Source organism: Drosophila arizonae, chromosome 3, assembly GCF_054131065.1.
Source record: "Drosophila arizonae isolate 15081-1271.41 chromosome 3, UAZ_ARI_1.0, whole genome shotgun sequence".
Classification (NCBI taxonomy): domain Eukaryota; kingdom Metazoa; phylum Arthropoda; class Insecta; order Diptera; family Drosophilidae; genus Drosophila; species Drosophila arizonae.
The window spans coordinates 31,026,695-31,054,297 of NC_142923.1; the positions used below are offsets into that span (position 1 = coordinate 31,026,695).

At 37.3% G+C, this 27,603-nt stretch overlaps 1 protein-coding gene and 1 long non-coding RNA gene across 16 annotated transcripts in view; one reads left to right on the top strand and one right to left on the bottom strand.

Annotated features, from left to right (window-relative positions):
* The window catches only part of mthl15 (methuselah-like 15), a 177,360-nt gene that overhangs the window by 3,958 nt on the left and 145,799 nt on the right, over nt 1-27,603 (top strand). For 11 of the 14 annotated variants that reach the window (XR_016269311.1, XR_016269312.1, XR_016269314.1 and 8 more), the window contains exons 1-2: nt 1-143; nt 335-1,197. The exons of 1 other annotated variant lie outside the window; for it this stretch is intronic. Coding sequence is in view for 7 of the 13 variants with exons in the window: in XM_089464901.1 (XP_089321027.1) it covers nt 16-143; nt 335-1,197 (991 nt within the window). In the remaining 6 variants the exon portion in view is untranslated. Of the gene's footprint in view, nt 1,198-25,753; nt 26,022-27,603 lie in introns of those variants that run through there. 2 more of the 14 variants (XM_089464902.1, XM_089464910.1) reach the window with 2 other exon arrangements.
* LOC149270064 (uncharacterized) lies at nt 1,191-27,069 on the bottom strand. 2 transcript variants are annotated; one of them, XR_016269315.1, is made up of 4 exons: nt 26,479-27,069; nt 6,081-7,118; nt 3,464-5,878; nt 1,191-3,404 (listed from the first exon to the last, which is right to left on the bottom strand). It is a non-coding gene; the product is annotated as an uncharacterized LOC149270064 (long non-coding RNA). The 2 variants fall into 2 exon arrangements; XR_016269316.1 differs by lacking the exon at nt 1,191-3,404 and having other exon boundaries at nt 4,923-5,878; nt 6,081-6,115; nt 6,185-7,118; nt 26,479-27,064.

Consider the following 27,603-nt stretch of genomic DNA (forward strand, 5'->3'; position numbering starts at 1 on the left):
TATGTTTGTGTATATATGCATGGATGTATAGATATTTATTTATGTATATACATATTGCTATCCACTTTTTCAGTCGTTAGGAGCACATGCATTCAGTTAGACTCAAGAGGCCTATTTACTCCAACGTCTTTTTGTGTTGTGCGGTATCAATCAGCGATAAGATATATTTCTTATAGATACAAATACACACAACGCTTATGCGTAGACACCTATGAATAGTGTATGCTTAACGCATTGGCTTAAAAATAAAAAAAATAATATCAAATATAAATAAAATACTGATTATGTGTGTGAAACTTGCCTTTTTATACTTAGTTTTCTGTTATGTATTTAGGAATATCAATTCAGTCAAAATATGTTGTAATCCACAATCAATATTATATAAAATCTATGGGCCGAATAACTTAACTACTTATAATTGTACTAACGCCCTTGAGAGTCTTAATGACACCGACAATGCATACACTATTGACCTGCTTGGTACTACAGAAACTCCACAAGGATATGGCTTAGTCGAAATTAATGACACATTCGGTCTGACTAATTTTCCACAATGTGCTCTCACTGGATACTCAAATGTATCCCTACTGACAGAAATATCATTTACCGTATTTGCAAACTCATGCATTCTTATTCTAGACAGCAATAGTCTGGTTAGTTTAACATGCCAAGCGAAAAAAGATGATATGTTGCAAAGTATTGGCATTATAAATAAATGCTGTCCGCATGGGTACTCCTTTGGCGCAGATATAAAAAAGTGCTATTTACGATACCCCGACTACAATAAATACTCTGCTATTTTTGATAATCCAATGATTTTTGTTGACAATTCGTTCAAGTGTCCCAAGAATAAAGTTTTAGTTGAATATGTACTAACGGCGGAAGCTATTGTGATACAAAATGAAAGAATTTTACTTAAAGAACATAAGAAATCATTTCAGAGAAGTGAATTTTGTATTGAAGTGTTAATTAAAAATGAAAACTCTCAATTCGATAAAAATACTCAACAATTTATAGTTCGTACTTGTCAACAGTTAAAAATTTGTGATTCTGTACCGTGTGTTCGTAAGTGTTGTGTCGATGGTGAAATCTATGCTAAAAGAAATTTGACAACGGCTTGTACAAGAGATGAAAATAATTTTCAATATCACAGTATATATAGCATGAATACCAGTGGTGCTTTTGCCAAACCCTCAGGTATGCACACTTTCGTATACTATAGTTATGTATTATCACTAACCACAGAACACTTGTTCGGTCTATGTGTTCTGTGGTTAGTGATATTATTATTTTTAAATAAGTGCAACAGCACTGTTAAAAGACACAGTAGGTTGCGCAAAGAGCAGTCCCGTTACTTTTAATGTTAACTAACAGCACTCTTGTGACGTCACATTATCAGATTTTCCTATGTTGTCCAGGCTGAAGCTTGGCAGGCGCTTCAGCACAGATCGGCTAAGTGGTCAAAAACAACCAAAATTAAGTATATATAAGGAAATGTCAATAGCTTAAAATGTCAATAATAATAAAAATAATCAATTATTAATTTTATTACCATACAATAAGGAAATTAAGTATATGTATAATGGAATGAACAGGGAGGCCTCTCGAATGCAGCAAAAATGGCCAATAATTCAGCAGGAATGATTGATGGACATAGTTAACTGGGTTTTCGCCATCAGTATTGTTTATTTATGCCAATTTACCTACACATTTATGTATAGTACACTTTGAAGCTGCATCAATAAAGGTGCTGCTCACACCTGCTGTCATGTCAGAAACATCCGGTAGAATGAACTAATATTTGTGTATTAATTGACAAGTCGTAAACTTGTATGATTATGAGTATTGAAACCTAAGGAAACATTTAATATGCCTGAATCAGCTCTAAAAACCTAGGCAGAAGCTAACAATGGTGCGTATCATCTATAGCCATCTGATGTAGAATGATAAAGAATGAAATTAGTACATATAATGATGCGGATTGATGGGAAATGCATGATACTTAGTAGTAACTCTTTAGTTTTACAAATTCAAGCCTTAGATAGTAAGGTTAAATCCATTATATGCAAAAGTAAAAGTGGTCAAGAGATTGCATGATCAATAACTGCTTAGAAAACGGCTTAGAGTATAAAAATTAGCAAAAACCTTTATATTTTCCGATTCGTGAATCTATATAGAACATGTGATTAGCCGTCCAACTCGTTTTATTTAGTCTACTAGTTTTAAGACAAATAACAGTGTCAAAGTTGCTCAATTTTCATACAAATTCAAACGCGCGCCCAACATTTTCTGAAATAATGACTACACGCTGTCAAATCAGCTGTTCGCATTGCATAACCTACTATCACTCAATCGTGGTGCAACAGTACCATTTCATACTTGTACATACATATGTACATAATATGTACTCATTTAATGCTGTACAGGAAAAAAAGTGTACTCATTTAAAAATGATTGATGCAATAGCCCTTTTGAATGCATCCATGCAGATGTCTAATACATTGTACATACATATATGTACATACAAATCTACAGTGCTTATCATAATTATAGCCCACTTTTAATCCACTTAAACGAATCGGCTGAAAATTTTTCCCAAAATGGAATATTTCCTCAAAATCTTCAAAAATGAGTAGTTCAATATTTCAATTATGAATGGCAAAAAACTTTTTCACTTAAAATTCACGATTTAATAACGATTTCTTAAAAAGAAGTAAAAAACAAGGAAAAACAGCACCATTTTCTGTATCAAAATTATAGCCCATATTCATATTTTTGTAAAAAAAATCCGAATTCGTTGCGGATTAATGGAAAAACTAATGTTAATACTTAATCCGGCCTCCATTTGTCTTAGTTAACTCAAAAATTCTCTTCCTCATTGAAACCACTAAATTTAATAAAAGGTCCTTTTCGAAACTTTGTTATTTAGTCATTGTCGTTTAGAATTTGCGTTTTAAGATATCCAACTGTCTCCAACTGGCGATTTTTGGCATACACACGTCTTGCAAGATTACCCCAGACATTTTTATCGGGTTGAGATCCCCAAAACATGCTGGCCAGTCAAGGACATCAACATGACATTCCTCCAAACACTCTTTTGTACGTCTGCTCACATGGATTCTGGCATTATCCTGTTGGAAAACCATTGGTTTCTCACGTAATTCCCTTGAATATGGAATGAGAATACTATCCAGAGCCTGAATATACTCTTCACTGTTCATTCGGTTCGTTACAAACTTCAATTCTCAGGTACCAAATGAAAAAAATGGACCCCAAATCATGACGGAGCCACCTCCAAAGTTTGTCCTTGAAAAAAACATAGGATCCTTCCTCAAATCATGCTAATAAGTATCAAACCCATCAGGACCATCCAGGTTAAACTTCTTCCCATCAGAAAATACGACCTGTTAGGGTAAAAATTTATAAATATACTGTAAGCCAAAAGACGATGATTCAAACGCGCGTATGTCAGATCGGCCGCAGTATGTCCATCGGCAAAACCAAGTCGAGCAACCTTGTGGCGACTTAGCAACATGGATGCTTTGGTCAGTTTAGACCTATTTATGATTCCTGAGCTCTTAAGTACTCGCCAAACAGTCATCGCTGACATAGATTCGGCCACATGTGCGGCCAAAGCTATACAAGCGGTTGGGTTGTTGCTGGCTTTCTTAATAATTTTGCGTTTATCGTGCGCAATTAGTAACGGCTTTCACCCAGTACGTCTTCTTGATCCTTATTCTTCGGGGTTATCCAAAAAAATTTTAATTACACTTAGACTTTTTTTCAAAATTCGTAAAATACTCGAAATAGACTCTCCTGACTCGAAAAGTGAGAAAATACGGCTCTTTTCATAATAAGATAATTGTTTTCCAAGCGGCATCTCTTAAAAACTATCTAAATTTACTTAATTACAATGTCTGTAAAGCCAAAAGTCTGTTCCGCACTTAATAAATTCAAATTTGCGACAGTGGGCTATAATTATGATACACAAAAATGCTAGCACAGAGCAAAAGTTAACGGTTCTTTCTTAGTTTTCCATAAATTGAACTAAAATTTTGATCAAATCTACTGAACATGCTCCAGTCTATAATGTGCTGTAAAAATTATTTTTAAAAAACCTTAAAAATTTTGTTACAACGGGCTCAAAGTTTAAGTTGCAGGGTGGGCTATAATTATGATAAGCACTGTACATATATAATTATACCCTGAACCCATTGAAAATAGGAAATCAGGGTATAATGACTTTGTTGAAATGTATGTAACAGGCAGAAGGAGGCGTGGCAGACCCCACAAAGTATATATATTCTTGATCAGGACGACGGGCTGAATCGATTTGGCCCTGTCCGTCTGTCCGTCCGTATGTATGAACGCGTCGATCCCAGAAGATATAAAGCTAGAAGTACAAGATATAAGAGCTTTCCCTAGGTCCGTGTATATCACGCGCATATCAAGGTTTTCTATAAATATCGATCACTACTCCCGATATTTTGTTATCGATTAAACCCCTTATCGAAAGCTAGTTATTTAATTATATCTCCTACACCTTTAGAGCTTCTAAATTTTATATATAGATTTATATGTATTTTATACAATTTCGGTTTTTGTTGAAGTTTACCCCCCACCCCTATATTCACACACTCACCATCACAAACTAGAGACTTATGCTTTAGGAAATGCATGCATATCCATGTGATAACCATAATCTGAATGTTTCATTAAGAAAGTAAATCCACAAGAAAAGTTATTGAACAATTAAGTTCCCATAATAAGCCACCACTGCAGTGCACTGCAGCCAATACGTGTTTATGCGTGCGTGCGTATGTCTGTGTGTGCGTGTGTGTGCGCACCTGCGAATAATTATTGAAATATCAGTCGTTCGAAGCGTTCAGGGGATCTCGTAGTCCAGCAGTCTCGACTACAGCTATCTTACTTGTGTAGCAGGCTACTAGCCTATGTATACTGTAGCTGGTTACTAGCCTATATTATATTAGATTTAAGTTAACAGCATTATGGTTAACCATCGATAGATACACATCTATCGATAGTTAACCATATCGGTGGCTGAGGAGGCTGTCGATATAGAACATGCCATTTTGAGTAATAGAAAGAGGAGGATCGATTAGTGCTGCAAAAGAATCGATATTCCGTAATATCGATATTCACGATATTTTCAGAGAAAAAGATCGATAAAAACGATATATCGAACACTTCTTTTAAATGTTAATTTTCTTGCTTAGAATCTATTATAATATTTATATTAATTATGACTTCTTAACGGATAAAATGGCAACCATTTCAAGATTAAAATAAAAGCAACAGCATCGAACAAAAACAAATTTATTTAACCGAACAAAGTCGTATAACAAATTATTTTTCATTAACTTAAACCTAAAACAGCAATTCATTAAAGCTTAAATTCACTATGCTCCTTAAAATTATATTATAATAATAACAAAAACAATTGCCTCCATGGCAGTTTGAAAAAAAAAAAGAAATTAAAGCAAAACCCATTGGCTTTTATTTAAAAAAATTAGTTTGTTTACTGTTTCCGGTTTTAATGACGCCCTTCTGGAATTAGCAATCATTCCAGCTTTGCTAAACATCCTCTCGCTCTCAGAGAACGTTGCCTCATATTTTTTATTTACGAAGTGCAAAATGCTACCGGACTTGGGTGCCAATTCACTCTCTTGCAGCGATGGATGCATGCGTGTTAAGTGATTTTTAAGGCTTGTGGTATTTCCACTTGTTTTGCAGACCTTAAAGCAATTTCTGCACACCGCACAACCATCCTTTCCTCTTTCAAAATATTTCCACACTTCGGATTTTTTTGGGGCTCCCACGGTCTTATTTTCTTCATCGGAGTCAACCCTCGCCGCGCCTAAAACACACAAGCTATGATGTTGGCGAGTATTTGTGCGCGAGTGGATGAGAAGAACCACAACGTTTGGTTGTTCAAGTGAGACTGATTTTATTATGCTTCTTAATAGCTAAGTACATGATAGCGTTGCCACTAATATGAGAATTGCCATATCAACATATGATTCCAAGCTTTTCCAATAGTATATATCAATTGTACTTACGTTTTCTTCCCAAAAACTGATCCATTTTTTTCTTTCTATTGCAATTAAATTAAATCAATCAATTTGTATACAATTTAGCAAAATTAAATAAATGCGCTTCTTACACAGTTAAAACCAACGCCAAGAATAACCATTTTTTCGATATATCGATACTAAGAAAGCCATATCGATCTTTTGCCAAAATTCGAAAATATCGATTATAACGATTCCGATCCGATATTTTTGCAGCACTAGGATCGATACATTTTAAGCTTGAATGTGAACAATAGCAGACGTGTGTATATCAAGAAATTAAGAAATAAAGAAATTAAATAAAAGGCCTACTACACTTGGTATACCCTGAGCCCATTGAAAATGGGAAATCAGGGTATAATGGTTTTGTTGAAATTTATGTAACAGGCAGAAGGAGGCGTGGCAGGCCCCACAAAGTATATACATATGTTCTTGATCAGCGCGACGAGCTGAGTTGATTTGGCCCTGTCCGTCTGTCCGTCCGTCCGTCTGTCCGTATGTTTCAACGCGTCGATTTCCGAAGATATAAGAGCTAGAGACTTGCATTTTTTAAATTACCGTATATACAGCGCGATGTCCAGTTGGCTTTTAAAATTCGATAAATCATCCCGTTATGTTTTTATCAAATCAAAACATTCAAGTTCAAGTCAGATGAATAATTTTACATTTTTTTTTAATTTCTCAAATATTAAATATAATATGTAGATCATATGCTGAAAGTTTAATTAAATTCCGTTCAGTCAAAAATTAATTAAAAATCATCAAATATTTGGCCAATTAACAAACGCACGTGCAGCAGCTACAACAGCATCGTATACGTGTGCACACATACATTCAAACTTCTTCTAGAGCATTCACATCAGCTGTTAGTTTGGTTTAGTTTTGGTAGATGGCGCTGCAGCAGTGAATCTATTTGAGTTTTGCCAGTGCAGCTTCCAAAAGTGAGGTGGCGTAGTGCGTAGCTGCATGACGCTCGGTCGAGAAGTCGCAGGTTCGAAACCCAAGCGATGCAGCTGATGTTAATTTCTTCAATTGTTTCAAAATATTTTTATATTTTATTAAATGAGTTTTGTATTTCATAGGATTATTTTATACCCTGAACTCATTTTCAATGGGAAATCAGGGTATAATGGATTTGTTAAATGTATGTAACAGGCAGAAAGAGGCGTGGCAGACCCCATAAAAAATATATATTCTTGATCAGGGCGACGAGCTGAGTTGATTTGTCTGTCCGTCTGTCTGTCTGTCCGTCTGTCAGTCCGTCCGTCTGTCCTTCTGTCTGTATGTTTGAACGCGTAGATCTCAGAAGATATAAGAGCTAGAGATTTAGGTCATAGGTCCGTGTATAGCACGCGCATATCGAGTTTTGCTTCAAATATCGATAACTTGCACCGTTATTTTGTTATCGATTAAAAACATTATCGAAAACCAGTAATAAATTTACATCTTTAAAGCTAGTCTCAAAATTTTATATGTATACCTATATGCATTTTATAAAATTTCGGTTTTTGTCAAAATTTACCCTCCAACCCCTAATTCACCCCCTCACCCTCACATTTGTAAAAGGCGTATTTCAAATACTAGAGACTTGTGCTTTGGCAAATACATGCATATCCATGAAGATCGTATGTTTACAAGAAAAGTTATTAAGCAATTAAGTTCTCATAGCAAGCACACACTGCAGCCCATGCGTGTTTAGGCGTGGGTGCTTGTGTGTGTATGCGTGTGTATGTGTGCGTGTGTATATGTGCGTGTGTATATGTGCGTGTGACTTGTGTAAGCAGAAAGAAGCGAAAAATAATTGAAATATCTATTGCTCGAAGGGTTCAGGGGATCTCGTAGTCGAGCAGTCTCGACTACAGCTTTCTTACTTGTTTTTATTATAACTATAATTTGTCACGTATTTATTTTTTTATTTTAAATTATTTTTCGTCAATCAAGTTAAAACAAAACATACATATAAGCGTATGTATTTATGCACTACGTACATGTAATTATATAACATAACTTAAGGTATAGAAAGAATATGAAAGGATTGGCTGCCAACTCAAGTCATTGTAAAATATGATATAAATTTTAGGGATTAGCAAGCAATTCTCACTAGGAAATCGGGGTATAATGGTTTTGTGAAAAGTATGTAAATGCAGAAGAAATCATCGCCGACCCCATAAAGTATATATATTCTTGATCAGGACGACGAGCTGAGTCGATATAGCCCTGTCCGTCTTTCCGTCCGTCCGTATGAACGCCTAGATCTCAGAAATTATAAGAGCTGAACTTTTGCATGAAGATTCATGTATATCATACCACTGACCAGAGAACACATAGACTAGACATGTAGAACAAATTTTTCTACAGCAGAAAATGTTAAGTTGGTCGACCACTTTACTTCGTATTTGCTCGGCTCGGTCGCTGGAGGTTCGAGCAGTGAAAATATTGGGCGACAAAAACAGTGCGCTGTGAGCGCTCAGACGAAATGGTCGTGATTATGTATGAAGCACATCTATGTGCCATTTGTCCTACTCTCTCTCTCTCTCAGTTCCTCTCTCTCGCTCTCTATGGTCGCTGAAATCATCACTCTCAGCGGCGCACAAAAATTGAAATTTTTGTTCGCGACGATCCCAGCTTTTTCCTTTTCAGCGAAGGGTATACCTAAATCATAGAAGCGTTTGTCAGGCTCATGCAAACAAAATGTAGCGTTTCGATGGATATTCGTGGGAAGGGTATGAAAGCGTTGATACGCATAAAGAATATGATTTCGCGACGGGCAAGCACACACACACTTGCAGTCTCTGGAAACATGTGTGAGCATTTGTGGCCTGCGTGCGTAACTCTTGCTGCCTGAGCAAATTGTAATGCCCAAAATTTACCGTTGATTGGCCTTTGAGGGAGCACATACATTTGCATACATATGTGTATGTATGTCTGAGATGGGATAATAATTGTCTGGCGATTCAGTAGCTTGTCAATTTTGTATTGTTTGAATTGTAGAGTGACTGTCAAATGAGCCTTTATGACTTAATCAGTAATTTTGGCAGTAAAGATCATTGTGCCACTGGTTGGTTGGTGTTACGGATATTTATAGTGCACTAGCCAATATATTGTAAAGCATTTAATAAACATATATGTAAGTGTACCCCGATAAAATTTTTTCGGTTGAAATTTGAATAAAATATTTAATTATAATTATATATATGTATATATATATGATTAGATAAATTAGTATATAAATGTACGTAAATATGTACATATACATTTGCGTGAAGTGGATATCCGTAACACCAACCAACCAGTGGCACAATGATCTTTACTGCCAAAATTACTGATTAAGTCATAAAGGCTCATTTGACAGTCACTCTACAATTCAAACAATACAAAATTGACAAGCTACTGAATCGCCAGACAATTATTATCCCATCTCAGACATACATACACATATGTATGCAAATGTATGTGCTCCCTCAAAGGCCAATCAACGGTAAATTTTGGGCATTACAATTTGCTCAGGCAGCAAGAGTTACGCACGCAGGCCACAAATGCTCACACATGTTTCCAGAGACTGCAAGTGTGTGTGTGCTTGCCCGTCGCGAAATCATATTCTTTATGCGTATCAACGCTTTCATACCCTTCCCACGAATATCCATCGAAACGCTACATTTTGTTTGCATGAGCCTGACAAACGCTTCTATGATTTAGGTATACCCTTCGCTGAAAAGGAAAAAGCTGGGATCGTCGCGAACAAAAATTTCAATTTTTGTGCGCCGCTGAGAGTGATGATTTCAGCGACCATAGAGAGCGAGAGAGAGGAACTGAGAGAGAGAGAGAGTAGGACAAATGGCACATAGATGTGCTTCATACATAATCACGACCATTTCGTCTGAGCGCTCACAGCGCACTGTTTTTGTCGCCCAATATTTTCACTGCTCGAACCTCCAGCGACCGAGCCGAGCAAATACGAAGTAAAGTGGTCGACCAACTTAACATTTTCTGCTGTAGAAAAATTTGTTCTACATGTCTAGTCTATGTGTTCTCTGGTCAGTGATCATACGCAGTACAAGCTCATCCGATAACTTTTTTATCGACAATAATCGAAAAATTGATTTGGTTCTTTAGCCTAATTCGAACCACTAACCATAGAACACATAAACCGGGCAAGTAGTGTAAAGATTTTTGCACACTTTTTTGAGCGTTAGCACCCCACACAGCTTCATATTCGCTCGGCTTCTCATATTAAACATAGAGGGATCTTTTGTTCAATATTTGACCATCTCGGTGGAGCGCATGAAGCAAAATGATTGGGCTTTCGTATATTTTCGCAACCCGTAACTAAAAGTGAGGAGCCGATATATATATCACCTACACTCTCACAGGTAGAGTCTGCAAATTTTAAATGTAGAATATCGTGTGTACCATACCACTGTAGTGTGTGTAACGCACTGTTACATCCTTTTAACTAAACCATTATACTCTGATTTCCCATTGAAAATGGGTTCAGACACTGGCCAAACAACACGAGACATGTAGGAAAATTTTCTTGAACGCAGAAAATATGTTCATAAGAGACAATACAACTTCGTATTTGCTCGGGTCAGTCTCTTGAGGCACGAGCAGTGAAGTCTGGAGGAGCAGTCAGCGCACTGCAAGCGCTCTAACAAAATGGTCCCCGTTTCTATATGAAGCACAGCTATTCGCTATTTGTCTTATTCTTTCTCACTCTACCTCTCTCCCCTATCTCTCTCTGTATGGTCTCTCAAATCATCCAACTCAGCGCACACAAATTTGCAATTTGTTCGCGACGATCCCAGCTCTTTTTTTTTTTGAGTGAAGGGTATACCGAAATCTTAAAAGCGTTTTCCACGTTCATGCAAAATGTTAACGTTTTCATGATTTTTTGTGGAAAGGGTATAAAAGCTCTGATGCGCAGAATAAGTACAATTTCAGTCCCTCGCTACATGTATGAGCATTTATATGCCTGTGCACGAAACTCTTGCGCCTGTTAAAGGCCCAGCAGTTGCATTTTATAGATATTGTAAACTGCACACCCTTACCCTTACCTTTGATTGTATCAGTTGTAGAAGCATTTGTGTGCCTATATGCCTGAATAGGTACATGTGTGTATGAATATATAATATGAACGTTCAGGTCATACTTCTTCCGCCGCAGAACCTTTACGGCGAAGTCATAGACTTTTTTCCAAGCATCTACGCTGCTGCATATTCACAGTTTCTGCCAAATCGGTTCTTCCTTCCGACCTTTCTCATTTAAAGACAGTGTGTTCTGCATTGTCCATTTCATTTTCGCAGTAAATACAGTTGGATGCGGCAGTTTTCTTGCGGTCTGTTTTCCATAACTTTCGCATGACCATCTTGCCTTCCACGAGACTATGGTTTGCTGTCGTATGCTCTTTGCCGTTTTCTCGGAAAATTCTTCTCTTTGCCGGAGATTTGTATTTTTTTGCGTTCTTGGACAAGCATGTCAGCCGGCAAGTCCAAAGATTGTGCGGTAAGCCGATGTCATCCAAATAATATCGGTTTACGCCCATACTTCACTACCTTATAGCAATATTGCGTTTGCCGCGAGGAGTCTTCGTTTTTCTGCCTTCGGGCCGTCAACGTTTGTCGACAGTTTACGAAAAATCCCCGTTGTTATAGATTTTATTCGCGTTTTTGTTTTTGCTGCTCTCAGAAACTGAGTTTACTGTTTAGTCAAGATAGTTCACTGTCTACTACTACTTATTCGCATCTCTATTTCAGTTGGGTTCTGCTTCCCTAGGAACAGAAGTAACTCTGTTTTATGGATGGCAAGCTCGAATCCTCGAGAGCTAAGCCATGTCTGAGTGTGAATCATGACTTGGGTGTCTTTTGGGCCTCTATGGTATTTTTGGCAGTGATGACGGCGTCGTCGACATATCTTATTGGGAACGTGGCATTTCCAATCTTACAATGTCGTCGTAGCTGATATTCCACAGATCTTGTCCCAGGATTGACCAGCTCCTTCAGTCACTCTATACCGTTTCGTACCAGCCTGTGTAGAGTACGGAAGTATTCGATCCTGCAGGTAGCTCCTGATCATATTCATGAGGTACCCCGGTATATGGAAGCGGTGCTCCAAGGAAGTAAGCATATCGGTCCACCTAACACTAATAAAGGAATTTTTAACGCCCAGCGTTGCCACAGAGCCACTGGGCGCGAGTATATATTTCCTCTTTGTGTAGCTCTGGTTGCCTGAATCACTTCATCGATAGCTCCCAATGTCGATTTTCCAGCTCTGAGGCCGTGTTGTCTGAGTAGTCTGGGCTTCAACAGATTTTTTCTGCAATGTCCTGGTTCCACCAGTACCTGTTAGGCTTTTTCCGACCACTTGCTTTGAGGTCAATGAGTCTTTCTTGAGCACGATGGGGAGTTTTGCCGACTGGTGTTCTGGAAAGCATATGAGATATACTCCTGATCACAGTCCGTAAAGTCATCGAGCAACTGACCACTGCAACTTTTTTGGACCGTTCGTACACATAGCGGTTTCCTACCTTGCTTTTTAGTAGCAGTTGCCCACTGCTACTGGGTATCTATATGGCAGCCGTCTCCTAACCAGACTCCGATTTCCTTTCGCCTGTATTGCTCACTGATGATCACAACATCTATAGCGTGTTCCGCTACGATACGTATATATATATATATATATATATATATATATATATATATATATATATATATATATATATATATATATATATATATATATATATATATATAATAAACCGAACAACGCATACCCATACATACCCAAAAGACTTGTATTTATTTTTTTTATGTATACATATATTTATTGTTGGCTTAGGGGTTGAGCTTAGCAACTAATAAAGAGTTCAGGTTTTCTGCGCTTAGCGAACTGCGTCTTTCGCTTAAAATAAAATGTAAAGCCGAAAATGTCCGTTTAACTGTTACCTTAGTTGCTGGTGTTGCAAAAGGCCCTTTACGGCTCCGAAGAAAAGAAATGGCTATTAGTGATTGACTAAAATAAATAAAAAATTGCTTTCCGATAAATTTCCACTCCCCAGAATTGACGACATTCTAGATCAATTGGGTCGAGCAAAATATTTTTCATGCCTTAATTTATTTAATGTCAGGCTTCCATCAAATTTAGCTTGAGGAGAACTCAAGAGATATATATCGTCTTTTTCACCAAGCAATGGTTCATATCGCTTTACGCATTTGGTTTAAAAATAGCGCCTAATTCATTTCAGAGAATTATGACAATAGCAATCTCAGGTTTAGAGACTACACAAGCTTTCCTTTACATGGATTATTTAATCGTTATTGGTTGTTCTGAACAACATATGATTAAAAACTTAATAGATGTTTTCAATGTTTGTAGAAAACATAATCTGAAACTACATCCAGAAAAATGTTAATTTTTCATGCACTAGATGACGTTCTTAGGTCACAGATGCACAGATAGAGGAATCTTACCAGATTACAAAAAATTTGACGACATCAATAATTATTCTGTCCCTACGGACGCAGACAGCGCTAGAAGATTCATAACATTTTGCAATTATTATAGACGTTTTATACAAAACTTCGCCGAATATTCACGGCACATAACAAGATTATGTAAAAAGAATATTTGAATGAACCTCAGAGTGTGAGAAAGCATTACCTAAACAATAAACTTCTTTATCCAAATCTACTACAGTACCCGGATTTTAGCAAAGAATATTGCATAATCACTGATGCAAGCAAATAAGCATGTGGAGCAGTTTTAACTCAATGCATATGCATCAAGAGCATAAGCTAGAAGCTGCTTATATTGGATCTTTTGAGGGCATTAGCATATAAAAGAATAATAATATAATTATAAAGAATAATAACAATAACAAGTAAGAAAACTCTAGTCGAGAGTGCTCGACTAGATACTACCCTGAACCCAACAATTAAAAATGCCCATTTAGTATGGCTGAAATTTCAATTTCGATGTATTTAAAAATATAAATAAAATACCAAACTCATTTAATAAAATATAAAAATATTTTGAAACAATTAAAAAAGTTATCATCAGTTGCACCCCGATCGGGATTCGAACCGCGACTTCTCGATCGAGCGTCATGCAGCTAACACACTAGGCCACCCCACTCCTGCTAGTGGCGCTGGCAAAACTCAAATAGATTCACTGCTGCAGCGCCATCTACCAAAACTAAACGAAATTAACTGCTGGTGTGATTCTAAGAATCTGCTAGAATAACCAAACTATTAAAAACGCACATAAAGTATAGTTAAAATTTCAATTTCGGTGTATTTAAAAATATAAATTAAATAGAAAACTCATTTATGAAAATATAAAAACATTTTGAAACAATTAAAAAAAAATTAACATCAGCTGCATCGACCGGGATTCGAACCGCGACTTCTCGATCGGGCGTCGTGCAGCTAACACACTAGGCCACCCCACTCCTGCTAGTGGCGCTGGCAAAACTCAAATAGATTCACTGCTGTTGCGCCATCTACTAAAACTAAACGAAACTAACAGCTGATGTGATTCAACGAATGTTTCTGTTGTAGCTGCTGCACGTGCGTTTGTTAATTGGCCAAACATTTGTTTATTTTTTATTAATTTTTGACTGAACGGAATTTAATGAAACTTTCAGCATATGATCTACATATTGAATATTTGAGAAATTTAAAAAAAGAAAAATCATTCACAATTAGCTATAGTGGCATCTGATTTGAACTTGAATGTTTTTACTCGATAAAAACATAACGGGATGATTTATCGAATTTTAAAAGCAAACTCGACGTCCGCGCTGTATATACGGTCATTTAAAAAAAAAATGCAAGTCTCTAGCTCTTATATCTTCGGAAATCGACGCGTTCAAACATACGGACAGACGGACAGACGGACAGACAGACAGACGGACAGGGCCAAATCGACTCAGCTCGTCGCCCTGATCAAGAATATATATACTTTGTGGGGTCTGCCACGCCTCCTTCTGCCTGTTACATACATTTCAACAAAACCATTATACCCTGATTTCCCATTTTCAATGGGTTCAGGGTATAAAAATGAAACAAAAAGTTCTTAAGGATCGACTGAAAAAAATTAACAATTGAAAGACCTTTCTTTTTCCAAAATCGGTACGACTAAGCATATATTATGAAAATTTATTTTTATTATTATTTGATAATAAATTGTTTAATTGTTTCATTTATATATTGATATCCTATAAAAAAAAAAAAAACAAGTAAGAAAGCTCTAGTCGAGAGTGCCTGACTACGAGATCCCCTGAACCCTTCGAGCAATAGCTATTTCAATCATTTTTCGCGTCTTTCAGCTTACACAAGAAACACGCACACACTCACACACACATAGACGCATACACACAGGCATATACACACACATCATACACACACACACACACACACACACACACGCACACACACAGAGATACGCACGCACGCATAAACACACATTGGCTGCAGTGGTGGCTTACTAAGGGAACTTAATTGTTCAATAACTTTTCTTGTTGATGTATGATTATAACATGGATATGCATGTAATTGCCAAAGCACAAGCCTCTAGTATTTGAAATACGCTTTTTACAAAAGTGAGGGTGAGGGGGTGAATTTAAGGGAGGGGGGTAAATTTTAACAAAAACCGAAATTGTATAAATTGCATATAAGCATACATTAAAAATTTGGAGACTCTAGCAATAAAGGTGTAGAAGATATAATTTTATAACTGGTTTTCAATAAGGTTTTTTATCGATAAAAAAAGATCGGAATGAGTTATCGATTTTTAATGATAAACTTGATATGCGCGCTGTAATTACGGACATTTTTAAAAAAATTTGAAGTCTCTAGCTCTTATATCTTCTGAAATCGACGCGTTCATACATACGGACAGACGGACAGATGGACAGACAGACGGACAGGGCCAAATCAACTCAGCTCGTCGCCCTGATCAAGAATATATGTATATACTTTGTGGGGTCTGCCCACATTCAACAAAACCATTATACCCTGATTTCCCATTGAAAATGGGTTCAGGGTATAAAAAAAAAACAAAAATAATCATTCTATTTGAAATAACTACATTATATTATGTTTTATTTTATCAAAATGGGAGGATTAGTATGTTGTATGTTAAATAAACATAACATAACTTAAGTAAGGGTATCATACTCATAGCAGCACTTTGTTGCTTAGTTAATATTATAACAGCTATACATAAGCGCCGTAATATAGGGTGACCATACGTCCTGGAATTCCGGGATATGTGCCGCTCTTGGAGGTAATGTCCCGGTGTCCCGACCTGACACGAAATAGTCCCGGTTTTCTATTGTTTCGATAAGAAAATAGTCATTTTGACAATATGCAAACTTGAAGAATTTTGTGTCGAGACAAGTCAATAATTTTGTTTAGAAAAGCAATACAGATAAGATAATACAGTTTTTTGCAACAAACGTACACGTGCTGTTTGTTACTCGGAAGTATTAAAAATAGCGCGAATTTCGAAAGGGGTTTTGTCTTACTAAATACACAGTGGTCAGACTAAAGAAATAAGTTACTGGTGGAGAATGTGAATGTAGTTGTGACAGTCCCGGAATTGGCTCCGGCCCAGATGGTCACCCTACGTAATATGATCGGTCACTTATGTATTGTGAGGAGCAATATAGGTATGCACGTATTAATGTATATGAACGTACGTATTTGCTGTGCGTTTATATGCATATACGTGCATATACATGTTGCTCCACACAGCGACGCAAATACTGTAGGAGCGACCCTCGCACTGGAAAGGGGGTCAAAGTCCTGTTAGAGGCGTTCTCCTTCGCATTACAGATTCAGCAATGGGTTCGCTTCGCACGCACGACGATCATCGGTGACCGTTAGTCGAGGTGCCGTTCGGGCCGGATGATAGCAGGGGACACTTTCACTCGCGTGGCAACAACGGTACTTCGGCCAATGGGAGGCTGCCACGCAATTTTGCGGGAAAGTGGCGTCACCCAGATCACGCTACTTTACCGTTTTTATGGGCACGAGCGACAGAGAGGCCCCGTTCCAGAGCCGAACAGGCCCCGTTACCACACGAAGCAGGGCCTGTGGCTGGGGTATAAAAGGCCACCAGCAGCTCCATACGAGTCTGTCGAAAATATACTAAAGAGAAGATATAAAGTGAAAAGTCGAAGTGCGTGAAGAAAGTGCCAAAGTCAAGTGGAAGTCAACGCGAGTGGTAAATCAGGACTCCCAGCACATCGTGGGTTCAGCAAGGACATCCAGAGGGAATACTTACGGATCATCAGCGGTACCGATCAGGACATCGGTGCATATCAGCGGCTTAAGCGAGGCCTGCACATCTGAGTAAGTTCACGTAGCCGTGCGCAAGAGAAGTGTTTGTGAGTGAAACGAAGCTAGTCTTGTGCTGTGAACGAGTTGGATAGTAGGAGAGGCCTGTATATCTGAGCGAACCGCCAGAGTTTACAGAGCGAGGTCCTGGCGTTTCCCGAATCGTCTCGGTGAACTAGTGTGCTTTAGCACAACACTCTCCCAGCCGGAGTGCGTTGAACCAGCGCTCAGTAGGTGTGCTTCGCTAAAGCCAACCAGCGAACCAGCATAAATTTAAGTGACGTGTACATTTCAAACTTAATTAAGAGAATATACATTTACGCTATAAAACCTAAATTCACAAGTGACTAATTAATATCGCAGGGGCTTCAACAAATAAATTTGTTGGCACGAATCCTCAGTCAGCTGAGCTTAGACTCGGGATAAACCGAAGGTTCGTTACAGTATGGACTGGCCTGCAGCGTGGCATTGCAACGTAAGCATTGTTACGTTTTCGTCCACGCCGTAGCTTAAGCATTTAAATGTATATGCCTTCTGCGTGCACATACAAACATACATATATACACACACATACGGCATACTATATACTCCCATTCTGCCGCCGCTTGTAGCGACAGAGCTCTTTATATATATATATATATATACATATATATATATCTATATATATATATATATATATATATATATATATATATATATATATATATATATATATATATATATATATCTAAAATATACCTTTTGTATTTAGAGAAAGAACGAATATTTTTAAAGATAATAAAATCAGAATCAAATGAGCAATCCAAGAAGCAAGTTGAGTTGTTCTTTTTATAGAAATATCAAGGCCTTGTCGCATTGCCTCAGATACGTCAGACAAGTCGAGATCTCGGATCTCCACTATCACTGTAGGCTTTAACTCGGCTACCGTAGCTGTTTTCTAACCAGTTCTGGTTGTAACTTTTCCCCTTTGCTCAGCTCTACAAGGAGGGCCCCGGATCAGGTTTTCCTTATGGCTGTCACATTTGTCTTTTCGTCCTAATGGATTGTGCTGCGTATGTTTCTTAAAACATCTACGTAGCTTTGTGGGGAGTTTATTATACCTTGAACCCATTGAAAATGACGAGCTGAGTCGATTTAGCCTTGTCCGTCCGCCGTATGTATGAACGCGTCGATCTCAGAAGATATAAGAGCTGGAGACTTCAATTTTTTTTATACCCTGAACCCATTGAAAATGGGAAATCAGGGTATAATGGTTTTGTTGAAATGTATGTAACAGGCAGAAGGAGGCGTGGCAGACCCCACAAAGTATATATATTCTTAATCAGGGCGACGAGCTTAGTCGATTTGGCCCTGTCCGTCTGTCTGTCTGTCCGTCTGGCCTTCTGTCCGTATGTTTGAACGCGTTGATTTCCGAAGATATAAAAGCTAGAGACTTGAATTTTTTTTTAAATGACCGTATATACAGCGCGGACGTCGAGTTTGCTTTTAAAATTTGATAAATCGTCCCGTTATGTTTTTATCGAATAAAAACATTCAAGTTCAAATCAGATGCCACTATAGCTAATTGTGAATGATTTTTCTTTTTTTTAATTTCTCAAATATTCAATATAATATGTAGATCATATGCTGAAAGTTTCATTAAATTCTGTTCAGTCAAAAAATAATAAAAAATAATCAAATATTTGGCCAATTAACAAACGCACGTGCAGCAGCTACAACAAAAACATTCGTTGAACCACATCAGCTGTTAGTTATACCCTGAACCCATTTTCAATGGGAAATCAGGGTATAATGGTTTTGTTGAAATGTATGTAACAGGCAAAAGGAGGCGTGGCAGACCCCACAAAGTATATATATTCTTGATCAGGGCGACGAGCTGAGTTGATTTGGCCCTGTCCGTCTGTCTGTCCGTCTGTCCGTCTGTCCGTCCGTCCGTCTGTCCGTCTGTCCGTATGTATGAACGCGTCGATTTCAGAAGATATAAGAGCTAGAGACTTCAAATTTTTTTTTAAATGTCCGTAATTACAGCGCGCATATCAAGTTTATCATTAAAAATCGATAACTCATCCCGATCTTTTTTTATCGATAAAAACCCTTATCGAAACCCAGTTATAAAATTATATCTTCTACACCTTTATTGCTAGAGTCTCTAAATTTTTAATGTATGCTTATATGCAATTTATACAATTTCGGTTTTTGTTAAAATTTACCCCCACCCTTAAATTCACCCCCTCACCCTCACTTTTGTAAAAAGCGTATTTCAAATACTAGAGACTTGTGCTTTGGCAATTACATGCATATCCATGTTATAATCATAATCTGAAAGTTTCATGAAGATCGTACGTCCATAAAAAAAGTTATTAAACAATTAAGTTCTCATAGTAAGCGCACACTGCAGCCCATGCGTGTTTATGCGTGGGTGCTTGTGTGTGTATGTGTTTGTGTATGTGTGTGTGTATGTGTGTGTGTATGTGTGTCTGTATGCGTGTGTGTGTATGTGTGCCTGTGTGTGCGTTTGTGTGTGTATGCATGTGTGAGTGTATGTGTGTCGCAGTTCGCAGTTCGCAGTTCGTGTCGTGTTTCTTATGTAAGCTGAAAGACGCGAAAAATTATTGAAATATCTATTGCTCCAAGGGTTCAGGGGATCTCGTAGTCGAGCAGTCTCGACTAGAGCTTTTTTACTTGTTATACCCTGAACCCATTGAAAATGGGAAATCAGGGTATAATGGTTTTGTTGAAATGTATGTAACAGGCAGAAGGAGGCGTGGCAGACCCCACAAAGTATATATATTCTTGATCAGGGCGACGAGCTGAGTCGATTTGGCCCTGTCCGTCTGTCTGTCTGTCCGTCTGTCCGTCTGTCCGTATGTTTGAACGCGTCGATTTCCGAAGATATAAGAGCTAGAGACTTGAATTTTTTTTAAAATGACCGTTTATACAGCGCGGACGTCGAGTTTGCTTTTAAAATTCGATAAATCATCCCGTTATATTTTTATCGAGTATAAACATTCAAGTTCAAATCAGATGCCACTATAACTAATTGTGAATGATTTTTCTTTTTTTTAAATTTCTCTAATATTCAATATAATATGTAGATCATATGCTGAAAGTTTCATTAAATTCCGTTCAGTCAAAAATTAATAAAAAATAATCAAATATTTGGCCAATTAACAAACGCACGTGCAGCAGCTACAACAGCATCGTATACGTGTGCACACATACATTCAAACTTCTTCTAGAAACATTCGTTGAATCACATCAGCTATTAGTTTCGTTTAGTTTTGGTAGATGGCGCAGCAGCAGTGAATCTATTTGAGTTTTGCCAGCGCCACTTGCAGAAGTGAGGTGGCGTAGTGTGTTAGCTGCATGACGCTCGATCGAGAAGTCGCGGTTCGAGTCCCGATCGGTGCAACTGATGTTAATTTTTTTTAATTGTTTCAAAATATTTTTATATTTTCATAAATGAGTTTTCTATTTATTTATATTTTTGAATACACCGAAATTGAAATTTTAACTATACTTTATGTGCGTTTTTAATAGTTTGGTTATTCTAGCAGATTCTTAGAATCACATCAGCAGTTAGTTTCGTTTAGTTTTGGTAGATGGCGCTGCAGCAGTGAATCTATTTGAGTTTTGCCAGCACCACTAGCAGGAGTGAGGTGGCCTAGTGTGTTAGCTGCATGACGCTCGATCGAGAAGTCGAGGTTCGAATCCCGATCGATGCAACTGATGGTAATTTTTTTTAATTGTTTCAAAATATTTTTATATTTTATTAAATGAGTTTGGTATTTTATTTATATTTTTAAATACATCGAAATTGAAATTTCAGCCATACTAAATGAGCATTTTTATTTGTTGGGTTCAGGGTAGTATCTAGTCGAGCACTCTCGACTAGAATTTTCTTACTTGTTTTGTTTAGTTTTGGTAGATGGCGCAGCAACAGTGAATCTATTTTAGTTTTGCCAGCATCACTAGCAGAAGTGGGGTGGCCTAGTGTGTTAGATGCATGACGCTCGATCGAGAAGTCGCGGTTCGAATCCCGATCGATGCAACTGATGTTAATTTTTATACCCTGAACCCATTTTCAATGGGAAATCAGGGTATAATGGTTTTGTTGAAATGTATGTAACAGGGAGAAGGAGGCGTGGCAGACCCCACAAAGTATATATATTCTTGATCAGGGTGACGAGCTGAGTTGATTTGGCCCTGTCCGTCTGTCTGTCCGTCTGTCCGTATGTATGAACGCGTCGATTTCAGAAGATATAAGAGCTAGAGACTTCAAAATTTTTTTAAAATGTCCGTAATTACAGCGCGCATATCAAGTTTATCATTAAAATTCGATAACTCATCCCGATCTTTTTTTTATCGATAAAAAACCTTATCGAAAACCAGTTATAAAATTATATCTTCTACACCTTTATTGCTAGAGTCTCCAAATTTTTAATGTATGCTTATATGCAATTTATACAATTTCGGTTTTTGTTAAAATTTACCCCCACCCTTAAATTCACCCCCTCACCCTCACTTTTGTAAAAAGCGTATTTCAAATACTAGAGACTTGTGCTTTGGCAATTACATGCATATCCATGTTATAATCATAATCTGAAAGTTTCATGAAGATCGTACGTCCATAAAAAAAGTTATTAAACAATTAAGTTCTCATAGTAAGCGCACACTGCAGCCCATGCGTGTTTATGCGTGGGTGCTTGTGTGTGTATGTGTTTGTGTATGTGTGTGTGTATGTGTTTGTGTATGTGTGTGTGTATGCGTTTGTGTATGTATGTGTGTCTGTATGCGTGTGTGTATATGTATGCCTGTGTGTGTGTGTGTGCGTGTTTCTTGTGTAAGCTGAAAGACGCGAAAAATTATTGAGATATCTATTGCTCCAAGGGTTCAGGGGATCTCGTAGTCGAGCAGTCTCGACTAGAGCTTTCTTACTTGTTTTTTAATTGTTTCAAAATATTTTTATATTTTCATAAATGAGTTTTCTATTTAATTTATATTTTTAAATACACCGAAATTGAAATTTTAACTATACATTATGTGCGTTTTTAATAGTTTGGTTATTCTAGCAGATTCTTAGAATCACATCAGCAGTTAGTTTCGTTTAGTTTTGGTAGATGGCGCTGCAGCAGTGAATCTATTTGAGTTTTGCCAGCGCCACTAGCGGGAGTGAGGTGGCCTAGTGTGTTAGCTGCATGACGCTCGATTGAGAAGTCGCGGTTCGAATCCCGATCGATGCAACTGATGTTAATTTTTTTTTAATTGTTTCAAAATATTTTTATATTTTGTTAAATGAGTTTGGTATTTTATTTATTATTTTAAATACATCGAAATTGAAATTTCAGACATACTAAATGAGCATTTTTATTTGTTGGGTTCAGGGTAGTATCTAGTCGAGCACTCTCGACTAGAATTTTCTTACTTGTTTTTAAATGTCCGTATATATAGCGCGAATATCGAGCTTATCACCAAAAATCGATAACTCATCCTTAACTACATCTTAACTTAACTACATCAAAGCTGGAGTGTCCAAATTTTAAATATATACTTAGATGCATTTTATACAATTTCGATTTTTTTTTTCAAAATTTACCCTCCCCCACATATTTGTACAATGAGTATTTCAATTACTAGAGACTTGCGCTTTAGCAAATACATGCATATCTATATCATATTCATAATCTGAAAGTGTCATGAAGATAGTCCATCCACAAGAAAAGGTATTCAACATTTAAGTTCCCATAGTAAGCCACCACTGCGGCCAATGTGTGTTTATGTGCGAATAATTATTGAAATATCCGTTGCTTGAAGGGTTCAGGGGATCTCGTAGTCGGGCAGTCTCGAGCTGTAGAGCTATCTTACTTGTTTTTTATACCCTGAACCCATTTTCAATGGGAAATCAGGGTATAATGGTTTTGTTGAAATGTATGTAGCAGGCAGAAGGAGGCGTGGCAAACTAAACAATGTATATATATATATATATATATATATATATAATTCTTGTATATATATATATTATTCAGGGTGACGAGCTGAGTCGATATAGCCCTGTCCGTCCGTCCGTTCGTCCGTTCGTCCGTATGAGCAGGCCGATCTCAGATAACTCATCCGATAGCTATTTTATCGAGATTAATCGAAAAATCGACTTTGTTTTTTCAGCCTAATTTGAACACTTTTGGACCTGGAGACGATTTGCGTTGTATATAAAGTTAATGGATTCGAAGATTTTGTAATTTACAAATTTTGGATACCACGCCCTCTTCACCACAAATTTGTAAAAATTTATTTATTTTAAGTACTAGAGACTTGTGCTTTGGAATGTACACACATTTTAACCATATGATCACACTCTGAAAGTTTTATAAAGTCTTACTACAAGAGAAACTATTTAAGTAATAAATTCCATAGCTCGCAAATAACTGTTAACACTTTTTCGTTGTCTGCAAAAAAGTGTCTTTCAGTGACACAGTCAAAAAAACTCAGACAGAAACTGTTTTTGTCGCGTCTAGCTTAGCTCTCTCGCGCTCTGAGGGAGATAGTTGTTTCTGTTTTCGTTTCCTCAAGTCAAACACTGATCGTTTGCTTGAGTTAAATGAAGTAACGATAAGTTGCGTTTGTATGGGTAATCACGCGCGATTGCTGCGTTCTTTTTGTATGTATGTATGCGTGTATTTACATGCACACGAAGGCAAAAACATTTTCTGCTGAGTTTGTTAGTCAAAGTATTTTTTGCTGAGAGGCTTTGTGTGAGGGAAAATCGTGTTAGTTTTACGCGACACTCATGTGAGAGCGTCACACGAATGAGTCATCGCATTTCGTCTGCGCGAAACAGATGCTAAAGAAAACAGAGAGTGACGATCAGAGAGAGACGTGTCTGCACAATTTTTTTTTGGTTATGATGCGAGAAAGAGAATAAACGAAAAAACGCTCAACTCTCATTTGCAAGCACTGATAAATTCTCATAATATTGCCCACACTGCAGCCACTGACCAAAGAACACATAGATGAGACATGTAGAACAAACTTTTTCACCACCGAAAAAATGTGCATTAGGGACTACTCACCTTCGTAGTTGCTCGGCTCCGTCTCTTACGGCTCGAGCAGTGAAAATACAACACTACAAAGTCAGTTCGTTGCGAGCGCTGAAACGAAATGGTCCCATTCTTATATGATGCAAGGCTATGCGCTATTTGTCCTACTCTCTCTCTCTCTCACTCTATCTCTCTCTTTGGTCTCTAAAATCACCGAACTCAGCAACGCACAAAAATTGAATGTTGTTCGCGACGATCCCAGCTCTTTCCTCTTGAGTGAAGGGTATACCGAAATCATAAAAGCATTTGTCACGCTCATGCAAACAAAATGTAAGCGTTTCGATGGTTATTCGTGGCAAGGGTATGAAAGCGTTGATACGCATAAAGAATATGATTTCGCGACGGGCAAGTACACACACACTTGTAGTCCCTTGCTACATGTATGAGCATTTGTGACCTGCGTGCGTTACTCTTGCTGCTTGTAGCAATTTTTGGCAAATTTTGGGCCTTACAATTTGCACAGGCTGTTGTGCACAGAAAGAATACATTTTCGCGACGAGCATGCCCACACACACATATACATCCTTGCTATGTGTATGTGCTTTTGTGTGCGTGCGTCGCGAAACTCAATTCTTTCTCAGTTTTTTCGTCTATCATCAGCCCAAAATTTGCCGTTGGTCTGCCTTGTGAAGTGAGCACATGCATACATACATTTGTGTATGTGTATGCTTGTATGGGATGGCAAGCTAATTGTCTCTGGATTTAGTAGTTTGTAAATGGGCCATTATGACTTAATTAGAAATTTTTGACAATAATGAGTAAAGCTTGAGTATAATATGACATGTGTATTTCATATATTGCAAAGCATTTAATAAAGTTAGTAGTGTTTTACGATAATTTTTTCGGTTGAAAATGTGTATAAAATAATTTTAATTATATATAATTATTTACGGATATAAGCACATTTATAAACATGTTTAGCAATAATAATATATAAATGTACTTATGTACATATGTATGTATGTTCATACATAGTACATCTGTTTAAAGTGGTTATGACAGTCCGTAAGACCGACCAAATGCAAATGCTGGACTTTAAAATTGCTACAAGCAGCAAGAGTAACGCACGCAGGTCACAAATGCTCATACATGTAGCAAGGGACTACAAGTGTGTGTGTACTTGCCCGTCGCGAAATCATATTCTTTATGCGTATCAACGCTTTCATACCCTTGCCACGAATAACCATCGAAACGCTTACATTTTGTTTGCATGAGCGTGACAAATGCTTTTATGATTTCGGTATACCCTTCACTCAAGAGGAAAGAGCTGGGATCGTCGCGAACAACATTCAATTTTTGTGCGCTGCTGAGTTCGGTGATTTGAGAGACCAAAGAGAGAGATAGAGTGAGAGAGAGAGAGAGTAGGACAAATAGCGCATAGCCTTGCATCATATAAGAATGGGACCATTCCGTTTCAGCGCTCGCAACGAACTGACTTTGTAGTGTTGTATTTTCACTGCTCGAGCCGTAAGAGACGGAGCCGAGCAACTACGAAGGTGAGTAGTCCCTAATGCACATTTTTTCGGTGGTGAAAAAGTTTGTTCTACATGTCCCATCTATGCAGTGCTGTCATAATTTTTCGAGCAAATAGAGCCAGATTGGCAAAAATAAGAAGCTAAAAGAAGCTAAATTCAAGAAAAAATAAGCCAAAATAAAAGCTGGGTTTAAAAAACACTATTTTCTTAATTGAATTCATTTATGATTATTCATTTGTTTTTAATTGTTTGATTCCTTCAACTATAGACAAGGAATCTCCACTTTCAAGAGAAATATTAAAATCAGGAACGTCGAAATCATCACTCCACTCTCAACAGAGACGTATTTAATAACGACACCTAAAACCATTAACGTAGAAATTATAGATATATGTATATGCATATACATATATACAAATTATAAAGTATTCAATCTTTTAAAGAGAGATCAGGTGTTTAATAAATAATTGTTATTTACCGAGCCGCTTTGTCACTTGATTTGTCCAAAACCAAAATAAATTTAACGCTTCCAATCTTATTTCTAAGATCCTCCAGAAAATGAGGAGCCAACGAATGTTTAATTATACTATACATTTAATACGGCGTAGTTTAAATCGCTAAACGCTCATGCTGTCGCATAATTTTTTTTTGGCGGAGAGTACCTAGGTTTTTGATGATGATGTGTGATTTGCCACATAGAGGAAATGTGCTGTTGGTTGTTGCTATGGTTTTTGTTGGAGTTTTCCCAAAATCAATTTTTTCTTTCTGTGCCCATCCAATTCGTGCACGTTAGTGTTTTTTTGTTGACAAAGAAGACCTGTTGCTCATACCACGAAATGATTTCGATAGATTGTATGACATAAAATCATGTATCGATACTTGTATTCATGATTTTTAGTGTTGAGAAAGATAAAAAGCAAAATAAATCGTGAAAATTAAATAAAGCTAAAATAGAGCTAAATTAATTTTTTTAAAGCCAGAATTCCCGCAACCCGCCGTTTTCAAATTTTTCCCGCATTGGGACTTCAAATAAAGCCAGATCTGACGGGAAAAAAGCTAAAATGACACCCCTGCATCTATGTGTTCTTTGGTCAGTGCTGCAGCGTAGCCCGGGCGCTGTCGTTGCTAGCTGCGCAGTCAGCAGAAAGCGTGATATACGTGCGTGTGGATGCGTATGTATGCATATGTGCAAAAATGCATATATGCATATCAGCATCTGTCCGTCCGTCCGTCCGTTCGTATGTATGAACGCGTCGATTTCAGAAGATATAAGAGCTAGAGACTTCAAATTTTTTTTTAAATGTCCGTAATTACAGCGCGCATATCGAGTTTATCATTAAAAATCGATAACTCATCCTGATCTTTTTTTATCGATAAAAAACCTTACCGAAAAGCAGTTATAAAATTATATCTTCTACACCTTTATTGCTAGTCTTCAAAATTGTAATGTATACTTATATGCAATTTATACAATTTCAGTTTTTGCTAAAATTTACCCCCCACCCTTGTATCTAACCTCTCACCAACATATTTGTAAAAGGCGTATTTAAAATTCTAGAGACTTGTGCTTTGGCAAATACATGCATGTCCATGTTATAATCAT